Source organism: Ambystoma mexicanum, chromosome 3p, assembly GCF_040938575.1.
Source record: "Ambystoma mexicanum isolate Mex_15411 chromosome 3p, UKY_AmexF1_1, whole genome shotgun sequence".
NCBI lineage: Eukaryota > Metazoa > Chordata > Amphibia > Caudata > Ambystomatidae > Ambystoma > Ambystoma mexicanum.
In genome coordinates this window covers 1,139,528,368-1,139,552,267 of record NC_090925.1, presented here as the reverse complement: position 1 = coordinate 1,139,552,267, position 23,900 = coordinate 1,139,528,368, and the positions used below count along the sequence as shown (strand labels likewise).

Genomic DNA, 23,900 nt, shown 5'->3' with positions numbered 1-23,900 from the left:
ATCCACCCGGCTAATACCACCCCCAGGGTTAGGATAAGGAAGAGTCTGCCTTCCCCTGGCCACCTGGGAGGAGACTTTAGGTAGGGATTCTGTGAGAATCCCTTAAGATTCATCACAGCTTCCTTGCACAGAATGGGAGAATTGGTCAACCCCGCCGCCCGCTTCCTGATGTAGAACATCGTAGTCGTGTTGTCTGTAAAGATGCAAACTACTTTGCCCAGGAGTTGGGGTTGGAAAGACCGGAGGGCCCAGAACACAGCTCAGAGCTCCAACACTCTGACGTGCAGTATCTAGTCTTCCGGCTGCCAGAGACACCTGGTGTGGAATCTCCAGTGTGTGCTCCCCAACCTTCCAGGGAGGCATCTGTTACGGTCGCCTGATGTGTTGGTGGGCGAAAAAGAGAACCTTGCGTGAGGTGTTGGCGAGGATTCCACCAATGCAGAGTTCAGTGAAATGCTGGGCTGAATGTGATCTTGTCATTCCAGGATCCCGACACGTTTCCAGCTGACATCCAGGAACTCCTTGAGAAGCCTCATATGCAGTCTGCAGTGAGGCACTAACGGGATACAAAAGGACATCATCCCCAGTAGTGACTTCAGTGAGCGAACTGTTGTCATCCGGAGGGAGGACAGCTGCTGAATTTTTTGTGGAGCATGGTCTTGACCCTCTCCTCCGAATTGTGAGCCTAGGAACGGATCATTCTGAGACGGCAACAAGTATGACTTTGGAAAGTTGATGGAGAATCCCAGCAAAGTCAGGCACTGGATGGTCTGCTTGTTGTGCAGCAGGGTTGACAGGCGAGACTGCACGTGGATCAGCCAGTCGTCCAGGTAAGCATAAACATATTCCTGCACAGCGAATATGGGCGGCTACCAGTGCTAGGCACTTGGTGAATACCCTTTGAGACGACTTTAAATTGAATGGCAGAGCTTTGAACTGGTAGTGCTGCGCCTGCACCAAAGCGAAGGAAGCACCTGTGCTTCCGATAGATGGGAATGTGGAAGTATGGATCCTTCAAATCCAGGGACGAAAGGAAATCTCCTTGCTCCAGTTGTTCTAGCATGTGCTGAAGTGTAACCACGAGGAACGTCTACGATTTGAGGAACTTGTTGAGTAGGGTCTCCATTGACCTGAATTGTTTCTCACCAGGAAATACCTGCAGTACACTCTGGAGCCCTAGAGGTGCAATGTAAGTGCTTCTGTGGCCCCATTTTGTATTAGGAACTGGACTTCTTTTAGGAAGAGGGGCAGATGTTGCTGCAGTCTTCATACTGGTGGAATGGAGGGGCATTGGTCTTGAAATTCTACCATGTGATCCTGCCGGACCATGTTAGGCACCCATTTGTCGGTGGTTATGTTGAGCCACTGTTCGACAAACTGTGAAAGTCAGCCCCCCACTGTGGTGCTGAAGCGGGGGCACAGGACCCGGCTCTAGTCAAGCGTGCTTTGGGGTTTGCATGCAAGCTGAAGCACCATGTCGTCATTGTGTACCTCTATAGGCTTGCAACCTCCCTCTGTAAGCCTCCTGCGAACTGGTGTGGGAAGGTTGACGATAGGCAGGTCGATAATCTCTAGAGGTCCTGGAGAATCTGCCTTTAATGGCCCGAAAGGACTGCCTTCTCTATTGCAGGGTACCCAGGGAAGGAGCAGTGTCTGTGCCTGTCTTTATGGCTAAAAGTGTCTCATCGACCTTCTTACCAAAGAGGTCTAAAGCATCAATTTATTTTAAAATGTTTTTATTGGCATTTAGTAAGCATAGTACTGCAGTATAGTCATCTTGTATGATGTCAGCCATAGTAACAATATGTTATTATCAACAGTGTATAACCAAAAATAAAAAAACTACTTTCTTCACTTAGCAATTCTCAAGTCTCTCTCAGTTCTTAAGCATCTGTTGGTGTGAGGTCCAGGTTTATCTTTGCCGTCACTATTATCAACAGTTTCAGAGTGGACAGAGGGGCTGCGACCTGGGCTGTGAAATACTATAGTTCAAATATCTGGTAGTACAATGTTACATCTCAGGGTGGTTTATCGCCCGACGGGTGGAACATGTTGACCAGTGCTTTCCATCTGTCACATTTATCGCTCCTGTCTGGGCCCGCTCTGTACTCCCCTTCCAACGATACTGCTGCTTCTGCTGTAGCCCAGCGCTTACATTTGTTGTTCCACCTTGTGTACTGCGGGCCACACGCCGATTTCCAGGCCATTGCTATATCCCTTTTAGCCAATATACATGCCATATCCATAACTGTATGCACATGCTTATATTTGCTGATTCAGGGGTATGCACCAAGTAGGCATTCTTTCGGCGACCACTAATATCTAATAATACCAGCTCTCCTGCAAGATTGTTCAATTCTTTCCCAGAGTTTTTGCACTCAACCACACATCCACAACATATGAATTAAGTCTGCTTCCCCCATCCCGCACCACGGGCACAATGCTTGCACATTCTTATTGAACTTAGCTATCTTACTTGGGGTCATATAGGTGTGGTATAGCACGTTCAACTGTATCAACTTGAAGCAGGGGTTCCTGGATACTTCTTTGGGGGTATTTTAGTATTCTTTCCCATTCGTTTTCTGTTATAGGCATTCCCAGATCTCTTTCCCATGCTTCCTTTAACATTTCACTTTTAGGGTTGGGTATATCTTTGAGTGTATCATACAGCCTAGAGGTCGGCGCCACCCATCACTCCAGAATTTCATGGAGCCCCGCAGGCCTTTCACAACTGCTGCTGTGTTGCCTTCATGTATTTGTTCCGGTGTGTGCCATATGTTTATTCCCAAATATCTAAACTATTCCACTTCCCGTCGTATTCCAACCTCCGGGACCTCCTCCGTAGTCTTCCCCTTCAGCCCCGCTATCGGGAATATGCATGATTTAGTTTTGCTAAAGCTAATCCCAGAGACTCTCGCATAATTGTACAGTATGTCAAAGACCACTGGGACGTTAAGCTGTGGGTCCCTCAGATACATCAGCACATTGTCTGTATATAACAATATCAGATGCCCCTTCCCACCTATCCTGATGCCCGCTTCCGGACATTGCTTTCTGAAATAGATTGCTATTGGTTCTACTCCCAACACATATAGCATTGGGGACAGTGGGCAATCTTGTCTGGTGCCTCTCTGTATTTCCCAGGTTGGTGATACCAGTCCGCCCGTTTTCACCCTAGCTACTGGGTCCATGTATAGTATTTGCACCCATTTTATTAACTGTTCCCCAAAGCCAAACTCTCTCACTGTTGCCACCAGCCATTCCCAATATATTGAATCAAATGTTTTAATTGCATCTAAGGAGAATATTGCGTATTGGATCTGGGAGTTTGCTGTTTGTGCCAGCACATGCTGTAATCTGCGTATATTCAGTGCAGTGCTACGCCCTCGGATGAAGCCATTTTGGTCGTCATGAATCAGTCCCCCTATTACTCTGCTCAATCTTTTAGCTAGTATCGTGGTCAGTATTTTAATATAATAATTTAACATTTCCAGTGGGCGGTACGAGTCACACTCGTCAGCTGGTTTCCCTGGCTTGGTTATTGGGATCACCAGGGTCTCCCTCATGGATTTGGGTAGTGGCCCACTGTCATTTGCCTCTTTGAAGACTTCTAATAGTATCAGGGTCAGGGTGGCTTCATATATTTTGTTAAACTCCGGGGGTAGCCCATAGCATCCAGGTGACTTACTTTTGGCAAGCAATCTAATTGCCTCAGTTAAGCCTTCAGCTGATATTTCTAGTTCCAGTTCCTCTCTTTGCACTGTTTCTAGTTTGGGGAGGCCTATTTACTCAAGTGTGCTCAATATGTCCTCCTCAGGTACCTGTTGGTCATGCTTATATAGTTGGGAATAAACTTCCCCAAAGATATTGTTTATTGCCTGTTGCGATTTATGTGTTGTTCCTGTTTCGTCTCTTAGTTCAGTGATTGGGTACCTTGGGTGTTCCCTCTTGCACAGCCACGCCAGAAGTCTACCTGGTCTGTCTCCTTCCTCATGCACCCTAGTGATTTTGGCCGAGTAGTCAAATCTTGACAATCTTCCCCATGTTTCCCGGCAGTTATCTCTCAGATGCACTAGCTCTAGTTCTTCCCCCCACCCCCAATTCCCAGCATGTGCGTTTTTATTTCTTTTATTTCATTCTCCCGTTTCTCTAGTTCCAACCGTAGTGTGCACCTGACGCCACCCACCTCAGCAATAAGCTCGCCTCGCACCACCACCTCCATGTCTTCCAAGATCGTGTCCCACCTTTCAACACTGCCCACATTTTTCTCAATGTATTCAGTTAGCTTGCATCCCAGTTCTTCCTTGAAGGCCTGGTCTGTCAGTGTGTCTGTGGACATATGCCACAGTGGTATGGGGGGAGTAGGGTTGCGAATCCTCCATGTCAGTAAGAGCGGCGAGTGATCTGATATTGACCGTTCCAAGTATCGCGCCGTTTCCATTTGCGCTAGGTGTGTTCTGGCTATGATCATACATAATCTATTCTAGTGTATAGGTGGTGCGGTGAGGAGTAATACAAGTAGTTTCTGATGGCCGGATGTAGCTCCCTCCAGACATCCACCAGGTCGAGTGCCTCCGATAGAGCGTTTAGCGCCCCTGTTGCAGCCTTGTTTCGGGTAGCTGGTTGGTGAGATCGATCAAGTTTCCAGTCCTGCACACAATTAAAATCACCTCCCCATATGTTAAATGTTAAAGGTATTTGTACCGCGCACCGTCACCAACGGAATTGGTCCCCAGGCGCTCCGGCGGATCTGTAAACGATAAGGTGGGATGGGTTAGTAAGGTGAAGGAGAAGGATAGTGAGAGGAATGGTGTTCTGTTGGCAGCTTCACCTCGGTATACACCGGGTGCTGAGCTTTGCTGCGGGTAATGGATCCGTGTCAGTCCGCGTGTGCTGTTCCTCCGGCTTATGTGTTGTTGCAGTGTTGTGAAGTGCGTGCGGCTTGTGGTGAGAGAGATGGTTGTGTGAGTTTTTGAGTGAGATAAGTATGCAGAATTTGAGCTTATATTAGTTAGTGGGTTACCTGACCTCTAGCATGCTAATATTCACAGTTTTATCTAAGTGTGGTACTTGTTGGCCTTCACAATCTTATCTAGATGCGGCGCAGGCTAGTGTTTAGAAATCTGTCTAGGTGTGGGTATGCTAACATTCACAATTTTATCTAGATGTTACGCAGGCTGGTGTTGACAATTCTAAGTGTGGCTCATGCTAACATTCAAGTCTCATCTAGGCGCAGGTATGCTATCCTTCAATCAAAGTCCTATCTAGATGTCGCAGGCTAATATTCACAGTTCCATCTAAGCGTGGACGTGTTAACATTCAGGTTTCACCTAAGTGCGGGTGTGCTAATATTCAAAGTTCTATCTAGATGCGGCGCAGGCCAGTATTCACAATTCCATCTAACAAAATTCCATATGACAAAACATTCCCGGTATGGGGCTAATTTGTCACCTAGCACGTTGAGGTGTGCCGGGATTCCATTATTAAGCAGGTAAGAATTTACTATGCATACAACTCTTTGTTCTATATGACCTCTTAATATCAGATACCTGCCTTCCGGGTCTCTCACTTCTTCATTAGTTTGAAAGGGAACATTTGGTTTATCCAAGTAAGTACGCCCCAGGCATATTTGGAGTAAGTGGCCCCGTAGCACTGTCCCCCCCCCCCCCCCCGTGTTTCACTATCATGTCGTTTTGTGTCAGGTGTGTCTCTTGCAATAGCGCGACAGACACTTTTCTCCTGTTAAGAAAGGATTTGACCCAGTTTCTGGGCATGTATGTGTTTAATCCCCTGACATTCCGCCACAGTTGTATTACAGCATCCCTCTCATACATCATTTGTTCTTCAGTTCAACCATTCTCACTCATAACTTGGGCTCTCTTCCTGTATTTAAGGTATAAGTATAAAAGTATTAGTATTAAAGTATTGAGTATCCTCCATTTTGGGGATGCCCAGGCCCTGCCATTGGAATCGGTAGATTCCTGATGGAAACAAGATGGCCCCCATGGCCTCTTGCCTTCCATCGCCTGTTACCTTGTTTTCCCAAAGTCCTGGGAAGCCCACACTCTTTCCGTTCCCCCTGACTGGATGTTGGGTGGAAGTTCCATATATGGTGTTGTTGTAAAGTCCAGGCCAGACTGGCTGGAGCCTTCCCAGTGACTGTATGTTGTGGGTACGTCTGTGGGTGGGACCTGGGTGAATGGAGTGTGTGACCGATATGCACTTCTTGTTGTGGATGTCTGGTTTCTGGTGTTTGACACAATGACCGAGCCAACCCTGCCCGAAAATGGTATGAATGCAGTGTGGAGTGTTGAATGGCTGGGTACTTTGTCCCAATACACATAACTTGTTGTGAGTGTCTGGAGATAAGTGAATGGCCTGAATGCACTATGCACCGGATTGGCTGCCTGTCTGCATGAATGAATGCCCTTCTGACCGATTGGTTGCCTGAGTGTGACCCAGCAGAATGAATGGGAGATCAGCTGGTATATCTGGGGGCCTCTCGCTGCTAGAATTCGTGTTCAGAAGCTGAAGAGAAACTGGAGTTGAAACTGAAGCTTAACCTTAAAGCCCTGCTGGAAGAGAAGTCTTGATGCTGCTCTACTTCATCAATCTGAAAGCTGCTGTGTCTCCAAGGACTGACCCAGAGAGGACCTGGTAAGGCGCCCTCTTCCCGAGCTACGAGGGACCATCGTGCACCATATGATCGTTGTCAAAGCTCCCTGGTAGACAGACCTACGACAGGCTGCCGACCGGAGATGGGGAGCACCACAAGGAGAAGTGCCCGGACACTGTTGTCCATCACCGTCGACGACCACCGGCGCCGACCGGAGCCACCGTGCTCCCTTTGCCTAAGAAACATTTGATCCAAGGACGCTCTCGCCTGCACTGTTGACTGCTTTTGTCTCGCCTGAGAAAGTCGAGGCCACTGACGCACCGAGGAGCATCCGCCGGTGGGTTTCCCGCCACCCAAAGACCACAGAGATGCCGACGAACTTGACGCCCTGGCTGGGCCACAGTTCTTCAAACTCTCTGCGGTCCAGAACTCTTGACATCGAGGTGCCCCGCACGCCTCTTTCTTGCAGGACATTTACTCTGCCCCGTCGACAAGCACCGCTAGGAACGAAGCTGCCACTTCACCACCATAGTTCACCGTGTTCGTCGCCGGACGTTCGACGACCCGTGAAGAGCCGTCGATTTCCCGACGAGGAACTCTACAACACCAGGTACTTTGGGGTTGCTGAACTGTTGGAAAGATTCTTGTGAACAATATATGGACTGGGCTTGTGATATATCTTTATTTTACAGGATGCCCAGGTTGGGGGAGGGGGATAATCTCCACACAGAGCTTTGTCTAGGTAACAGGGCCAGTATTCTGCCTGTCGTTCTAATCAACTTCTTTCCTCTTATATCTATTGTTGGTTTCCTTTACAAACTGATTTGTGTGACATTTAACCGTACAGTTGATGCACTTTAATGAGATCGAATAGTAATTGTGGTACCACGTAGAACTGTATAGATTTGCCATTGTAGATTTACTGAGCACAAAGTGAGTTATTGTGATATTGTACATAACCTTGAATATTAATTATATAAAGACAGTGTTTTAACCAATACAGTGTGTGGACATTCCTTTGTGGGGGCTTGGGGATTACATTGTACTTAAAAACCAGCCTGCGTCACCTCCTGAGAAGCTAGGCCCGATTGCTCGTCCATTGCTGCCTTATAGAGAATCTTGGCTGGGGTCCTCTGTGCCTCTCCTCTACCATATAGAGAGCAGAAGTACAGCCCCCCCTCCCTCCAGTCTTTACAGGCACAGAGCGCAGTCCAGTGGTCTCTGCACTCCTTGGGGTCCAGCAAGTGGGGCAAAATGCTGACTTCTCGTTCTGGCGTATCCCGCTCTCGATTGCCGGGCGGTCCCCTCTCTAGCTGCGTTGTGTTGGTCAGGCAGCCGCCATCTTGTGTGCGCAGCGGGGCTCCTTCTCCGGGACCATGCTCACCTTACAGGACTCTGATTTTCTCTGGGCACACTTTGTTCTTCTGCAGCATCTATTTACATGTCTTTCAGTGCCTTCAGCTCAGTTTGCAGTCTCTGCAAACCAGGTTTGTAGGATTATATAGAGGATCTTGACGGGAGGTCGTTTCAGATGCTTCCTCACTCCATGGGCTCAAGCCACGCATCGTAGGTTTACCCCATCAAAGGGCATGTCTCTTACCTTAGACTGCACATCAGGGAAAATGTTTGTGGCTTTCAACCACCCCTGGTGCCTCATTACCCCTCCACTGCCCAACTGAGGGAAAGCTGTGTCCGCAATGAACTGAGCCACAATGATGGCATGATCTGATTGCGCCTCTCCTTTACGTAGCAAAGCCAGAGCCTCCTCTCGTTAATCATCAAATAAGAAGTCTACGATTGAACCCATCTTGTACCATCATTTCCTGTCCTACCTGGAGAGGATAGCTAAGGCATTGGCTCTGTTGATGGTGGTTGCGGCTGTGGTGATTACACGCTTTTCAACAGCATCTAGCTGATTGCCGTCCTTGTTTGGGGGCACCATGCACAGGGAGGATGGATTTGCCACCCTTTTACTTGCCGCCGCGAACGCCACAGAGCCTAGACCACGCTGAGTGTGAAGACACTTGGAAGCAGAGACTGTTACCTTATATTTTTTGTCCAGTCAGTCCCTTTTTGAAGCTGCCAAGAAAGGGTTCCTCATAACCAGTAGACCATCCTCCCAGATGTCAAGCATTGGGATGGCTACCACCGATTTCCTTCAGGATTCCCGCCTTTGAAATAGGAAACATTCCTATCCCTGTTTCTCAGTAACAAGGTAAAAAAGCTTCACAGCTCGTGTCAGCAGAGCCTGAAAAGAGTCTATTTCGTCCGAGGCGAATTTCTTGAAGGCATGTCTGGGGGTTACCCATCCACTGGGACCAAGTCAGCATACTCGTCACTAGCAGTATGCCTGTCCGGATATACACTTGTGTCAGTGAGGGTAGCCATAAAGCCAGCCAACAATTGAGAAGATGGAGCCGGTCTCTGAAGGTGCGGTGGTGGAGCCAGTGGTGGGGCCAGTGCCTCACGTGAGTGTCTGCTACTGGGAGCGCCCTGGGGGGTTGTAGGAGGCAACATCTCCTGTAGTTCAGTGACTAATGTAGACAGGATGTCTAGCGACAGGTCCCTGGGCATTGATGGTGTTCCCCCAGGAACTGCAGGCACACTGCCACTGATGGAGCAACTGTAGGCACAGCCACTTGCGGAACTGGTGGAGCAGGGACTGACTTGTGAGGATCTGGCAGAATTGGATGTTCGTCCTCTTTTTATCCTGCTCAGAGAGTAAAGCCTCCAGAGGCCCTTGCATCTCCTGAAAAGAAAATACCTTCTTGTAATAGTTTAGCAGGTGGTGCTTTAGCTGACCTATGTACTAGGGTCAAGAGCTGTTTGGTCTTAGGAGGTCGTGGTTGAAAGGGGAGTGCTGGAGGCAACTCTCTGTCCACAATTGTGCTCTTTGGGAATGTAGCGAGCGCTGGTGCTTGTGGATTCAACGTTGTCGTAGGTGCCAAAGGTGCTGATACTGGTCTTGTAGGCAGAGCAATTCTGCTGAGCGTGGTCATAATCTTTGATGACACAGTGGTTGAATGGATCATTGATGGAGCAGTTTTCGATGAGTGGGCTGACTTCACCTTATAGACCGTTGACAGGACCATTGTCGTGAATAAAGTAATTGGCTTCAACAATGACTTTCTGTGGCGCTGGCCAATGGGGTCAGCGATGTCATAGTGGCAGTCAGAGTGGGGCACATGCTTTCTAGCCGTGGGCATAGACGGTGCCGTCAACATGGATGCCATCAACAGGGGGGCAGTGGAAGCAGGCGGTGCATGATCCCGTTTAGGTTTCTTCGCCATGGAAGTGTCCTCATGTGACTTTGACCTCTTTTTAGAGGGAGTCAGTTCCACGGGCCTGCCAACCCTAACAGAGGCATGACTTCGGACCCAGGCTGGGTCAGCATCCCTGGCACCCTCCTACAACCAAGCCACTAACCTTCTTAAACAATCCTTATGGGTTTCCGTGGCAAAGGACTGGCAAATGGAGGAGTTGTTCACATCATGGTCGATCGTCGACAGAAATGTTCTTGAGGTGACACTTAGGGCAGGACCAGAAGAGGCTTTTCTTGCTGGAATCTGCCATGGTCGCATGGAGAAGGCCTGCAAGTTGAAAAGGTGGCCTGAAATTTGAGAAAAAGGCCTTGCATGACGAGAAGATGTTCAGATCTTCATCAGCAACGGGTCCCCGCTACCGGCAGTCACGACAGTGACTGATAATGAAGAAAAATCCCAAGAATTCTTCCAAAAACAGATGAAATACTGATATTTTCAAAGAGCAAAACACGAGGACTCCCAACACGTAAATATGCAGTAAAAATCTGAAGGTGGCCACTGGGGGTGGAGCTAAGGAGGACCACTGTCATTGGCTGGGGCAGTATGACCCAAAGTGACAGCAATGGGATATACAAGTCCGAGCAGTTTTTAAAATTAAAAGCAAAACTGCTTTCTCGTTACTGAGAATTCCCAGCCTGACGATGGGGAAGATTCCTAAGCATGTGAATCCATGAAAGATTTCATGCTAGAGAAGCTCCAGAACACGTCCCAAGCAGGCTGACAGACCAAAAAGGGAAAAAGGCCATCTTCCATAATCACCCTCTTTTGCACAAGGAATTTCTGGAATCGACCAGAGAGACGCAGATGCAATTTCAAGCAATGGAAGACTATGGGAAAGACTATGGGTGATTCCTACAATCCGGAGCAGACAGTCATGGGGAAACTGTAGCCTCTCCCATCTGCTGCCAGGAGAAAGAAGCATTTGCTTCTACCATGATCCAACACCCAGACGAAACTCTACTTTCTCTGCATGGTAAAAGAAAGCCTGCAGAAAAGGAAACTTATCAATTTCCCACAGTTGCTGCCACAGAAGAGGGAGCAGCTGTAGCCCATCCACACATTAAGAAATGGATGGGACAAACACCATTTATAAAGTATAAGAAATTAGTTTTCAGCCTTCCCACCCAACAGAGATTAACACTGGCCTTGGCAGCTGAATACAGAGCGCAGCAAAAAGATAACTCCTGAGCGAATTGGCCCTACTCACTGAAAGGAGGAGACAAGCCACCCCCTGCATCCTCGCCACTAGCCCATAAGCACGCCTGGATATATCGGGCCCACCCTCTTGCAGCAATGAACGCACACACTGTACTTTGAAAACAGTTAACTTTCTAATAGTAGTATTGTATAACAAATCAAATTAAAGTAACTCCTAAAATACTAATACAAATAATGTACAATGCATACACTATACTATAGTAGTAATCAGGTTAGGCAGCACTTGTATTACATTGATAATCCAAGTCCAGTGTGGGTACAGAAAGGTCGCTTTGTGCAACATTGAATGACACGTCATGATTTGATTTAAAAATTGGCTTGTTGACAAGCACATTTTTAAATTAAATCGCAACTTAAAATGTGAAATCAATCTTTACTTGGATATTTTTTTCATAACTGATAAGAGAACACGAGCAAAGCATAAAATAAACGTAAACCTTAGCTTTGAATAAGGTCTCAATGAGAGAAGAATGAAAAAGCATAAAACAATTTAGTCTGCAGTGGCTTTCACATAGCGTCCTGTGTTTAAACCAGCACAGTTCTCTAGGGTGCAGCGGCAACATGACATCCTTGCCCCTTCTGGTTGCCAAGACAATTTCCCATCTCAGAGGAAGAAGCTAGCTGTGTTCTTTAAACAATGAGATCAAAAGCATGTGCAGGTGAGAGTATCATCCGGGGCTGTGGTGTCCATTTAAAAAAATATATTTCAGAACAATACTGTGTCTACAATAAAAGGGCTAGATCTAGAACAGCTGCTCGTCAGAAATTCATACTCATCAAACCGCATTAGCGTGCAGTATGCTGCTGGGGAAGCCATTGAAAGAGAAAACAAATACAGATTTTGATTATTTATCTCGAACTTAAACCAGAGTAGGGAAGGAGTAAGGCTGCTCAACCCAAATTGCTATGAAAACCAGGTACTGGTGGTACTCGGTGCCCAATGAAACGATGCTTTCTTAAAGTAATGCATGCTATCTTGTCAGTAGCATTGAGTGCATAATGTGTTCTCTAAGAAGTGACGGGGGCACCATTTTTAAAAAAAACACTAACATTTTAACAAATAAAATGTGAGTAGTCCATCAAATGAACTAAATTAAATAAAGAAAAACAATGACACTACTCTATATCAAACTAGACACAGTTAGCTGCCACTATTACACAGGGGGGGAGGGGCAAAGGATGATGTAAACATGTTATGGGTTCAGATAATGCCCACTTATGTCCCAAAGGGGCAGGGTAGAAACTCTAACATGGCCAGGGAAGCATGTAGCCTTCTATCGACTTATTTCCATGGTTCATGAGCTCTTTGGTGTGAAGGAAGAGCCAACGATGGAGCTAAGGAACTGCAGAAATGGGTCACATCGTCAACTCAGAGTCTTTGGCAAGGTAAGCTATCTTTGACCACTTACCTGTGGAAAAGCAATTGGTCTTTGTCCCTAGATGATGACAACTCTTCTCACCAAGAGGGAATTTCCTGGCAACGGGTGTCGAGAAGTCACTGGCCAGGATGAAATAGAGGAGCGGGTCAATGCTGCTGTGACCTATGCCTGATCTTTCAGAATACCCAACTCTGCCACTCACATAGAAGCGTATGAAGCTTTTACCTTGTCGAGAAGTACTGGAGATGTGAAAAAATCACACCTCTTGAAAACAGTTCAAAGTCAAAGAAAGACATGTACGGAATGAGCTAATTCTCTGAAACACAATGCATTATCTTTTAAATGATAAGCTCAAAATGAATAATTTGAACGCTTTTACTTTTACTGTCAAATATCAAATTAGATTTAGGGTGCTATAGTTAACTTTCATTCAAGGGCCCACTAAAATTTTTGGCACAAGCACTTCCCACAAGAAAAATTCATAGTGGTGGTAAAAAAAAGCCCATAACTGCACTGCATTAAAAAAAAGATCATCTTTGGATTTTAAAGTCTTTCTTGGGCGGTCTATGATTATGCCTCCTTGAGGGGAACACAAATGATCCTGTGGTAGTACATGCCCTTTGAGGCCGAAGAAGAGTGCAAGTCCTCAGATAGTTGTAATGGTCTGCCCTGCTCTTCTGTGTAACGTATCAAGATTCAGAGGCAACACCCTCACATGAAGGAAACAAATCACATTTTGCAAGAAGTTTTTTCTAATTATTTTAAGCAATGTCACATTTCAGCAAGAAATTAATGCAAAAAAAGTTTGCCAGATTTTCATATTATATATTAGTGGTAAAGCCAGTTCTACACAGGCTAATGTGAGTAAAGGAAGACCTTTTCATAGTGTAAATATATTATGTGGTGTATTTTAACGTCATTTATGTAAATAGACAAGAAAATTGCAAAGGATCTTGTTCCTTTCATGTGGAAGAGTAGTAACCTCAAACAAAATCCCACAGACTCTATTGAAAGTTCAACATAGAACATACGGCCAATTGTTGTAGCTGCTCCTCATTCTCTTGGATTCCACTTACGGGTTTTGGACTCAAATATTTAATGTTGAGGGATGTCAGAGTAATACAATTCACATGCAGCATAATTTGAAGTAGACATGAGATCATAAAATAAAGTAAATTGAAGTCAGATAAAGTTTAAAACGTACATGAAGAATAGTATTGATATAATACCAAGAAATATTACAACAAATTATATAATACATAAGTACAGTAAAATATATTTTGTTACAGAAATAGTGCTTTATTAAATGAATTTCTATCTATATGTTTTATTTTTAAATGTATATATTTTCGTAGTGTATGCAGCTTGAAGTACGCTCTTAAAGTGTCATCCCTGTCTAGAGACTTTCTGGAGCTAATTGTAAGTAATTACTGTGGAAAAACACATTTTGTTGGCCTGGAAAATGAACTTAAGATGTGTAGTTGTATGCGCAAGACAACCGCTACCTCTAGCGGTGATCACATGAAATATGCATTTTGTTCGCCTGGAAGATGAAATTGAAGTCTTATTGTTGTATACGTAAGGCAACAGCTCCCTCTAGCGGTGATAACAGGCAAAGTGGGCAGTATGGCTTTGGACAAACATACATCTGGCTTATTATTACATAGTATATCCAATATGACTACACAATTGCTTGTGTATCGTTTAGAAAAATAATGTATTTCCTATTATAGGTTTATGTAATTAATTTCCGTATAATCCATTCATAATCATAAGATAATGATCAAAGAGAAACACTTTTAACCAATTTAGGTATTTTGTCTTGCAGCCAGCAGAGTATTTTAATGCATGGTGTGTGGCATGCTCATCTGCAGGCGCTTAAGATGCTGTGTGCTGTCTGATAAGCTCTGTTTCACTGACTTTGCTGTTTATTTAAAGGTGCAGAATAAACACCATTCATTAACTTGGGGCAGAACACGTAGGCGCCTTGCAGTAGTGTTGAGACAAGATCACTTTGCTGTCATTCCCGCCACTTGGGGGAGGGGTGGGGGCGATTTGGGCTCTGTTCCCTATTGAACGTTCTTTCTGAAGCTTTCAACAGTGTTGCATTGAATTGGGAACTCTAAAAGTACATTTGCCATTTTCCTTCCCTATCAGTTTTGGGTTTTTGGTAGCCAGTGTGTTTCTTGATTCAAAAGACTCTGCTTCCCAGTATGCCATGCACAATGCTTCCTCTCCACCCTTGCAGGACATGGTTGGATGGAGGATAAGGAAAACCAGGCAGGTGTAGAGAAGAGCACACCTAAGGCATGTGATCATTAGCTAGCTTTAAAGTCTCAGTTTGCATCAGTCCAGTGCTGGTAATTGTTACAGTGTTCGTGTTTGTGGTGGGACCCCTTGTTCCTGGTTCTTTATTCTCAGTTTCTAGTTTGCAGTTTCTTGTTCCTGGATTTCTAATTTAGTGTGCTTATTTACTATGTTCTGCTTCCTGGCTTCTTTTCTGGCCTCCTCTGTTTTGCAGTCAGCATTTTCCAGTGCTTTCCTTTATCTCTGCAGCCAACTTGGTCAGTGTTCTATATTTCTTTGACCTGGCTCTGTTCAGCGGTTAAACCTGATCCTTTAGAACTTTAGACACCCCTCAGTGAAAGAATTCCTATTTTTTTTTACCCCTTTCCTTTCTTTTGCTGGGTGGAGAGGAAGGAAGTTTTCAACTTGTAATGTCCTTTATTTTCTTTGCTCCTGTTCCTTGACATCCCCTCCGGTAGTCTTTTCCTGGTTTTGCCTTTTACTTCTCTCTTAGTACCAAATTGATTGTTAGGTGCGGTGAACTATTGTATCCAGACTCTCCAGCTCTTTGAACATTCTAGTAGATTCCATTTCTCTTTCCAGCCACCAATAATGTTCTCGAGAACCTGTCTACTTCAAAGACACCCATCACAGATTCCCTTTTTTTCCAGTGTTCGGGAATTGGGCAAAAAAGAGATTAATGGAGAAAAAAAAACCTGCGTCTTGCTTTCTGTCAGCACAAACGTGCTGCCACCCACACGAAAAGGAAGAGGTCTGCCAACTACAATGGCTCAGCTCGGACACCCAAAGAGCCCTCTGAACTCCCCCCGACCCCCCAGCAACCTCCAAAGCACAAATAAGGAAAAGGGAGTGGGCTTTGATTCCAGAATTGGTTCCATGTGTTAATATCCCTGCAAAAATATTGCGATACAAAAATATCGCCATATTTTTGCAGCGATATTGAGCCATGGACCCTGCGGGGGACACCCCCGCATTATTTTGAAATGTGCAGGGGACACCCCCGCAACCCCTGCTCCCACTAATTACCCCCCCCAAAAATATCGCCTATGGCGAGACAAACGTCCATATGTACGGCGATATTTTTGGTGGGGATACTATGTAGGGATACCCCAGAATTGGGACAAATGATTTATTAGTGTTTTGTTGGGCACCATATTCCCTAAACCCAGACGAGTGCATTTAACCCAAGCCCACGCTGTTAAAGACAGGGACAAAAATAATATTTGGATGGAAACAACTACTATTACCTTAACAGGCCAGTATGCCCACTGAGGAATCTCCATACATATTTGAGGGTACCTACATTTTATGCCAAAACAAGATGTCCCGATTCCTAAACAAATAATTAAGATGTACTTATTGGCGTCCCCATATGGTTGATCCCATATGAACTGGGTAGCCAAAACTAAAGGAACATGATAATGGCAAGCTGTCAAAATAAATCCCGAGTGGCTGTTTGCCATTGGAGAGGCTTGGCAATTAGGCCCAAGACCACACATAGTAGCATTCACACTCTCACCAAAGAATTCAAAGAGATGAGACATGAGGTCGAATGGAAATGAAAACAGTTCAGAGCCTTTGAACTCTCTGCACAGGATCAAGTGGGGACCGCATTAGTAGTGCCCAACACGAGTCTGGTAGCTTAAAGACAGATGACTGCCTAACACACGCTCAACACAATTGCCACAGAACAGCACTTGTTCTAGTGCTATTATCAAATGTGCTATTAACAAAGCAAATATGGAGTCTGACCCATCTTTCTGCATCCCTGAACAGTGAGACAATGTCCATTTCGTTCAGTGTGGTGTACGCATGCACAGTAGGTTTTTCATGCACGGTGGGCAGTAAAAGCACGTACACATTACTTCTGCCAGTGTTGGCAGTGCACTTCTACCTGCTACGTGCACCGTCACTGTACTGCCAACATCACCTTATTACTGAGTACAGAAGACCTCAAGCCTGTTTTTAAGATCTGCACCATCAGAGTTGCTTCTGCTCAAGCCATTAACACAACAGAAGTAGCACTACTGTTTTTGTTCCCAGTCATACAGATATTTTCTTTTGCTTAGTGACAGGCCAGATGAGGGCCTCATCTGAAACATTGTTAAGGAAGCAAGATCGTTCAACATTCACAGGTTCGAATAAAGGCGCGTCGGCTCGGCATGCCATCCATCCGAGGTGGGCGAATGGAGTACCATTAAGCTGAGAAATATTAGCACCTATTATGGCACCACTTACAAGCAAGAGGAATCAGGCATAACACCTGCACATACCTGGCATGTTTATTTGTGTACATTCGAGAGACACTGTACCAGCATCGGAGCTAGGATGTGTGTTACTCCATGTATTGGCATACCAAGATCCGGGCTTAAGAATATGGCAACATTTTGATGCAAACATGATCACTGTTAGAAAATAAATGGATTACAATGGAATATACTAAGCATGAGAGTTGTGAGCAGGTTTTGGGATACCGTCTAGGTTAGAGAGTGATGCACATCTGGAAGGACCAGGGATGTTTCCTTCTTATACGTCAATGCCAAGGGGCACTCCAACTCATCTATTTACCACTCAAGCCAAGGAGCTTTCAACATGCCTAGACATGCTCAAAAGTGCCATGGCGGCTGAACGGGAAGTCAACCTCTCCTTTGCCAACCTCCCCCTCTACTGGACCCAAGCCCCGAAAAACAACTTGAGGAAGCAAATGCCAAGATGTGGCTATCACCGCAGCATGGCCAGTCCACTGTATATTTTCCTCTAGCACACTACATTTACTTTTGCCACGACTTGCCCCCAAACAATTCTAACATCCAACCGTGAAAAGTGTTTTTTAAAGCATTCATTCCGAATGCTTTTATTATTATGAGACCTTGATACGGTAAACCTACTGAAAGCAAGGGCACTCTATTACACGACTACGCTCGGGTAAATATGTTCCAACAGGCTTGCAGTGCCACACAAATGGAGACCAAGGAAGCACTGCGGTGAAGATGGGAATACAAGTGAAACGGCACTGCTTGTCAGTACTGGACAATACGGCGGGACTCAACTTTGATGAATAGTTTAGTTGCCATGGTAACCGCTACGTCTTCCTGTAACATGTAGCATCATGCAACACCTGCACTTCTGCGCACAGCTGTGAATGCAGAAAAGCATGCCTTTCCTCCACGTGGATTCACTTGCCCCGTGCACTTCACTTAAAGATTCATTGACGATGGTTAACGTGCGATGGTTTATGTGACGCAGCATTTCTAAAGCAGAACCAGTGCCATTGATCTCCGGTGTTACCAATGCACGGGACGGAATAGGAGTTCCATGTTGGCAGGCTACAACTTTCGTGTGCCTGGGACAGGCGGGCACTGGTTTGGGTTACCGGTGTGTGTTGCGTGTTGTTAATAAATAGAGCTTTTAGATTCTTTTGACCTTTCATAGATTCTGGAGTGCCTGCTTTCTCAGTGAGACCAAGCGTCTTGCACTGATATCAGGCGGTGAATCAGTCATTACCACCGTGAAGCTGGTAAAGGCAATACGATTACTCAGTGGTCGAAGTGTACGAAAATAATTAGTGGAACTATGTTCCCTACTGGCCTGCACCGATCCACACAGACCCCATCGCCGCGCCCCCTCCCATGCACAATAAAAACCCAAAAGCAGAAGTGCCTGCTCTTTAAGGAAACGTCCTGTGCAGTGCACTGAAAGTGAAAGTTTATTTCTACACTTTTATTTTAAAACGAAACCGTTCCGGAACGGTTTCTTTTAAGAATAAAACTATAGGAACAGTAAAACATAATCAAAAGAAGTAGAGGAGTACCGCTCCTGACCGCTCCCGCCCACTTCGACCACTGCGGATTACTACGCAGCCAATAAAATAAAAATAACCCCCCAATACGCAGTATAAAAAGGATTGGTCCGTGTCCTTTCCCTACTATTACCAGAACAGCACTTAATGAAGGCACTGGAGCTCTTGGGAGAGCTTTCCCAAGGGAATCCTAAACGACTAGATTGTGAACATTTCATTTCCTCGAATGGGAAAAAGCACTCGGCGCTAGTGCCTTGTAGCTCCCAATTTACAACACTCAGAAGACGCATGAACATTCAAAACAGTATAGGCCACCTGACACAGAACTAAACATAATTGGACTCGGCAAGGGCATCGTGATGGACTTGCCTGCCCGCCCAGCAATTTTGGGTGCCTTTGGGCGGTCCTTCATTCTTCTGGTTGTCCGGTAACTGGTGCCAGGCAGTGTTAACATGGCATCCCTTCGGTGTCACCGTTTCCTACTTCTACGCTCCAAGCTAGCTTTGCTTGGCCATCAGGGCAATGCATCCTGGGGGGACAGTCTACTGACCGTACATGCAGCTGGGGTAAAGATTCGCTTTGCCTTTAGGTGCCTACCTGCCGGAAAGCGTTAAATACGAACTGCGAATTTACCTGCATCTATGCATGGTTGCTGAATGGACTCCCTTCAGGTCTGCGCCTATGGCTTTGGCTGTCTCGGTTGGCTTTAGGTTGCTACTTCTAGCTTTCGCACTCCCTAACATCATCTTAACATTTTCGAAATTGTGTTTTAAATTGCAGTACAGCATTCAGACATGCTTGTAATCTTATTAAAAAAAAAAAAGCAGAAAAAATGCTGTGAGCATAAAAATCATTAAGCAAAACAAATACGAGAAAACCGTCCAGGCTGTATCGGTGGGACTTGACAAAAGGTTGATAGCAGCATCCTGGGGCTCAGTGCAGCGGCCAATATTAAGCCATTGGTCGGCGGAAATGGACCGTTGTATGGCCCTAGAAAGAAGGGTTTACAAAGCCTGGGACAGTCCTGGTAAATTCGCGAAGATATGGGGAAAGTGGGAAGATGTGGGTTAGACGAATGGATGGGAAGGGAGGCCCGGGCCTTGACCGTTCCCCTACCAGCTCACCACTCCCGTGCCATGGGAGGCGGCAATCTCATATCAACAAGGAAATATGTATGGACTTTAACTGTAATTTGCATAAGTCATACTTTGTTTGATGTCAATTGTTTTTAATGTTATGCAAACAAACAGATTGATATACAAAAAAATCATTATGCAAACAAGCCTTTACCTGATCACCGCAAACATGGAATTGAAGTTCTTGCACTCCCGGCAGTGGAGGGATATTTTGATGAAATGCTTTACGATCTTCATTCTTTTCAGCTGGTTATGCTCCCTCAGAATTTCCGTGGCCACCCAGAAGGTCTCTTGGTTAATCACCTCCTCAAACTGTTTCAGGCGCGCATTGCCAGTTTTGGAGTCTCGTTTGTACAGATCGTCAATGTACTCGGTAGGCTCGATGTTCCGGAAGAGGTCAAAGTCCCTCATGGACAGCTGTGCAGCGACCTCAATGGTGCTCAGCTGAAGCAGTGTAATCTGGCTCTCTCGAAGCAACTCCTGGGCATCCTCGTCAGAACACAAAGTCTCCGTTTCCATATTATTTTTCAGATAATACCTACAGTTCAACATAAATGAAAGACAGTAAGTTATTCTGCATGCCTAATAAGAGGCTCCTCTGTATACATTTGATAACCTTGTTTTGTTTCAGGGACGCCATTTGGAGGTCAGAGCTGCGACCCCTGATCTCTCCCTTGCTACCCCTACTAAACAACTTTTGTAAAATTATTATTATTTCATTTTTTTTCAATGGAAGCTCCTGGGCTGTGGCCAGTGCCATGTGGCTCTTTGTTTCTGGAGTGGCTGGCTTTCTTGTTCAGTCCTCTTAAAAAAACATGGGGTTCCACAAGTGTAACACTTTGAGCAGTGACCCTAAATAAGAAAGAACAGGAATAACAAATAAGGTGTCTTTCTGGAATTCTATTCAATAATTGGTAGACTCATTAAAGGTTTATTTCAGGCACACTTCAGGCGGTGAGTCTTAAATACCTCAAATTCACAATGCGGACAAAAACTTCCAAAAAGCATTTAGAGTAGAATAAGCATCCATTTAGTTTCGGACTATGCATTTTGCTTTTCACAAGTTGCAGTGATAGCATCTGTTACGATCACAAGACATTCCATCTCGGTGTCCTTGTCACTTGACCAAATCCTTGTGCCTAAAAGTTTGTATACGGTGTAGAAATGTTTGACTATAGGACAAAGTGGCCCTTGATGTCATTGTGCCATAATCTCCATGGCATGCTTGTTCAGGATGGATGTTTGCATGTAGGAGGTAGCGAGTGCTCAGAGTATGGGATGACGTGTGAGTGCGCTGCTTTCTCTGCACTACTCTTTCCCAATGGTATGTATTTTGCTAACCTCTGAAGCCTGAAAAGTAGATCCATGCAGGCTTGACATGTGGCCAACTTTGCACAAGACCTGCTGATGAACTGGCCTGCTGTTAAAACTCAGTTACCAGTTTAATGGTTTCCACTACAGAGTGTAATTTGCTTTCTGACTTTGCGAACATTCATACACGTAATTGCTCATTTTACTATAGATGGTAAGAAAGCTATAGCCGGTAATATAGCTCTGTGGGATGAGCGCTCGCTTGTGTGATGTGTGTGTTTCATCCTTGCGTGGTCGATAAATAAGTAGCAACACAGGTTGGGTCATACATTAAGTGTTATATAATGACACATCATCATTTGGCCTTGGATGTCTGCTTGCATTCACAGTAATATGGGCCGATACACACTGATTAACGATACATATTTTGATCCATTCTTGTATGAAATGTTTATCACATTATAGTGATATCATAACCATATTTTTCTTAGTGTACTTAGGAACAATGCTATGAGATGCCACTTCCTGTTTTGTTAAGGGGTGAAAGGTCGTGTTCCATCGCTTCCCATGATGTCACTTAGGGGTGGCGTCAAGTAGGTCAAGGGTTGTGTGATGTCACTTCCGCTACCCTTGTCATTTTGGTGAAATTAAGTCCCCGTTTGTATTTATTGGGAACAACATTATCATTTGAAAAATACTTCCACAGTTGCGTTCCCTTCATTTAATCGGTCTAGGACAACAGTTTTGGCAGTTTGTGAATATTTCAAAGGTTAACACCAACGAAAAAACTATTGGAATCAGTTGACACAATTGCTATTTAAATACAGGAGGTAGTCATGGATGATTTAGGTCACCTTACACATATACAGTAGGTTTCTTTCATACACTTGATGTTTCGCCAAGATGCCACCATAACGGCAGAGGTTGCCACTTTACATTCAGTTATATTAGAGAACATATGGAGGATCACCAAACTAACGGTTCGCACAAGAAAGTGCCAAAGACAAGAATTAAGCCATATCAGCTGGTTTATTCATTCATCTGTATGTTTCAAGGACATAAACCATCCTAAAGAAAACTATTGATACATTAAGAGAACCCACTCACCTCCAAGTAAGTCATAGACCCTCATCCTCATTCCACTCATGCCCACCCACAGTCATCGTCCAAACCGCACAAACAACCTCATCAATTCTCACTATGCAGTAGGCATTGCTGACCTCACCAACACCAACAACCAAGACACACACCATCACAGAGATAAGGCTCAACCCTGCTTCTACACACACTGGATTTCCTGATCCCTAGAAGCTGCAAGGTCCAACATAAAAACTGCAGAGGAATACTGGTGGTGGGTTCACAATCATTCCCAACACTTCATGGGAATGCACCCTCCAGGAGCACTCGACACAAATCAATCTAATACCTCACCAGAGACTTCCAACTCTCCAATGCTCATACAGCTACCTTTGACTTGATCTTCAGACCATCCCAAACCAACAAGGACTTTCTCAACGAAATCACAGATTTCATTACAACACAACTAACATCTTCCTGTGAGACCTCAACTAAGGAAAGCAGAATCAAAACCATGTTCATCAAGCCACTCGTCACAGCACCAACTCACAACAAAGGGAACACACTCAACCTGGTATTCACCTCCTTTCGAGCCATCACAAATGATTTTTGTCCCACTTTTAGAATGGACGGAGCAATTGGCCATACCCATCTTGCTTAACCACACACCTTTTCCCGAGATTACCCGCGCAGGAACCTCACACTCAACTCAGAAGACCTTTGCCAGCTATCGTACCATCCGACTGCTCCCGTTCCTCTGCAAAGCAATTGAGAAGACAGTCGCCATTCAGCTGCATGAAAGGATCACTCACTGCAATTTCGTACAGGCCTACCAATAGGGATTGTGGCCACAATGCAGCAAAGAGACTGCCACCAAGGAAGTTATCAATGACACTCTCCCCAGCCCGGACAAAAGGAATCTATTCTTACTCTTCCTATTTTACCTCATTGTCACCTGAGATAGCGTTGACCATGAAGACCCCAACATCTATGCAGCATGCATGTGCTTCAACAGAAAAGTCCTGCAGTGGTCCATCTCCGACCTCTCCAAGAGAGATCACTTTGGCGATATGAACCCCAACGGATCCCAATGTTGCCCAGTAATATGAAAAGTTTCAGAAGGCTACAGACTGTGGTTGTCCTCTTCAACCTCAACATGGAACCCATGGGGAAATCTTCAGCAACACAGCGGTCAAGATACTCCAGTACCCAGTTGACAAGCAGGTTAACCCAAAAACCAATTATATCAATAAAATCCCTCTACTTAAGCACTGCTTGTCCCTTATCCAAGCCTGGATATCAAGCAGCTACGTGAAGCTCAACACGATAAAGAGCACATCAATTCTTCTAAGAAACCCACCTAGCATGCCTGACTGACAAGAAGTCCGACTAACACATGTCTCAACTCTTAGCCAGTGCAAAATCTCTCTCCTTTACCATCTAATCTTTGAATGGAAAAAGTATCAGCACATCTCAGAATAAGGGAGACCCAATGCAACACTGGGAGACTGCACTTTCGTGTATGCATTCCAACCACTGCCTAAACTGATGAGCAAAGCAGAAACATCAAGACTAGAAGTGTAATCCAACAGGTGAACATTTTCATTCCAGATACATTCAGTTTACAAAGTGACCATATTTCCTGATATGTTTTGGGACACAATTTGGAAGCAATTATCTCTACACAGTTATCAAAGTACCAGATCTACCATATAAGAACCTGCAACAAGAGAA

The 23,900-nt window shown here is 45.1% G+C and overlaps 1 protein-coding gene across 7 annotated transcripts in view; it reads right to left on the bottom strand.

The window, feature by feature from the left end:
• The window catches only part of RAPGEF6 (Rap guanine nucleotide exchange factor 6), a 1,719,096-nt gene that overhangs the window by 228,263 nt on the left and 1,466,933 nt on the right, over positions 1-23,900 (bottom strand). For all 7 annotated transcript variants that reach the window (XM_069652531.1, XM_069652536.1, XM_069652533.1 and 4 more), the window contains one exon: positions 19,933-20,316. In XM_069652531.1, the coding sequence (XP_069508632.1) occupies positions 19,933-20,316 (384 nt within the window). The remainder of the gene's footprint in view (positions 1-19,932; positions 20,317-23,900) is intronic.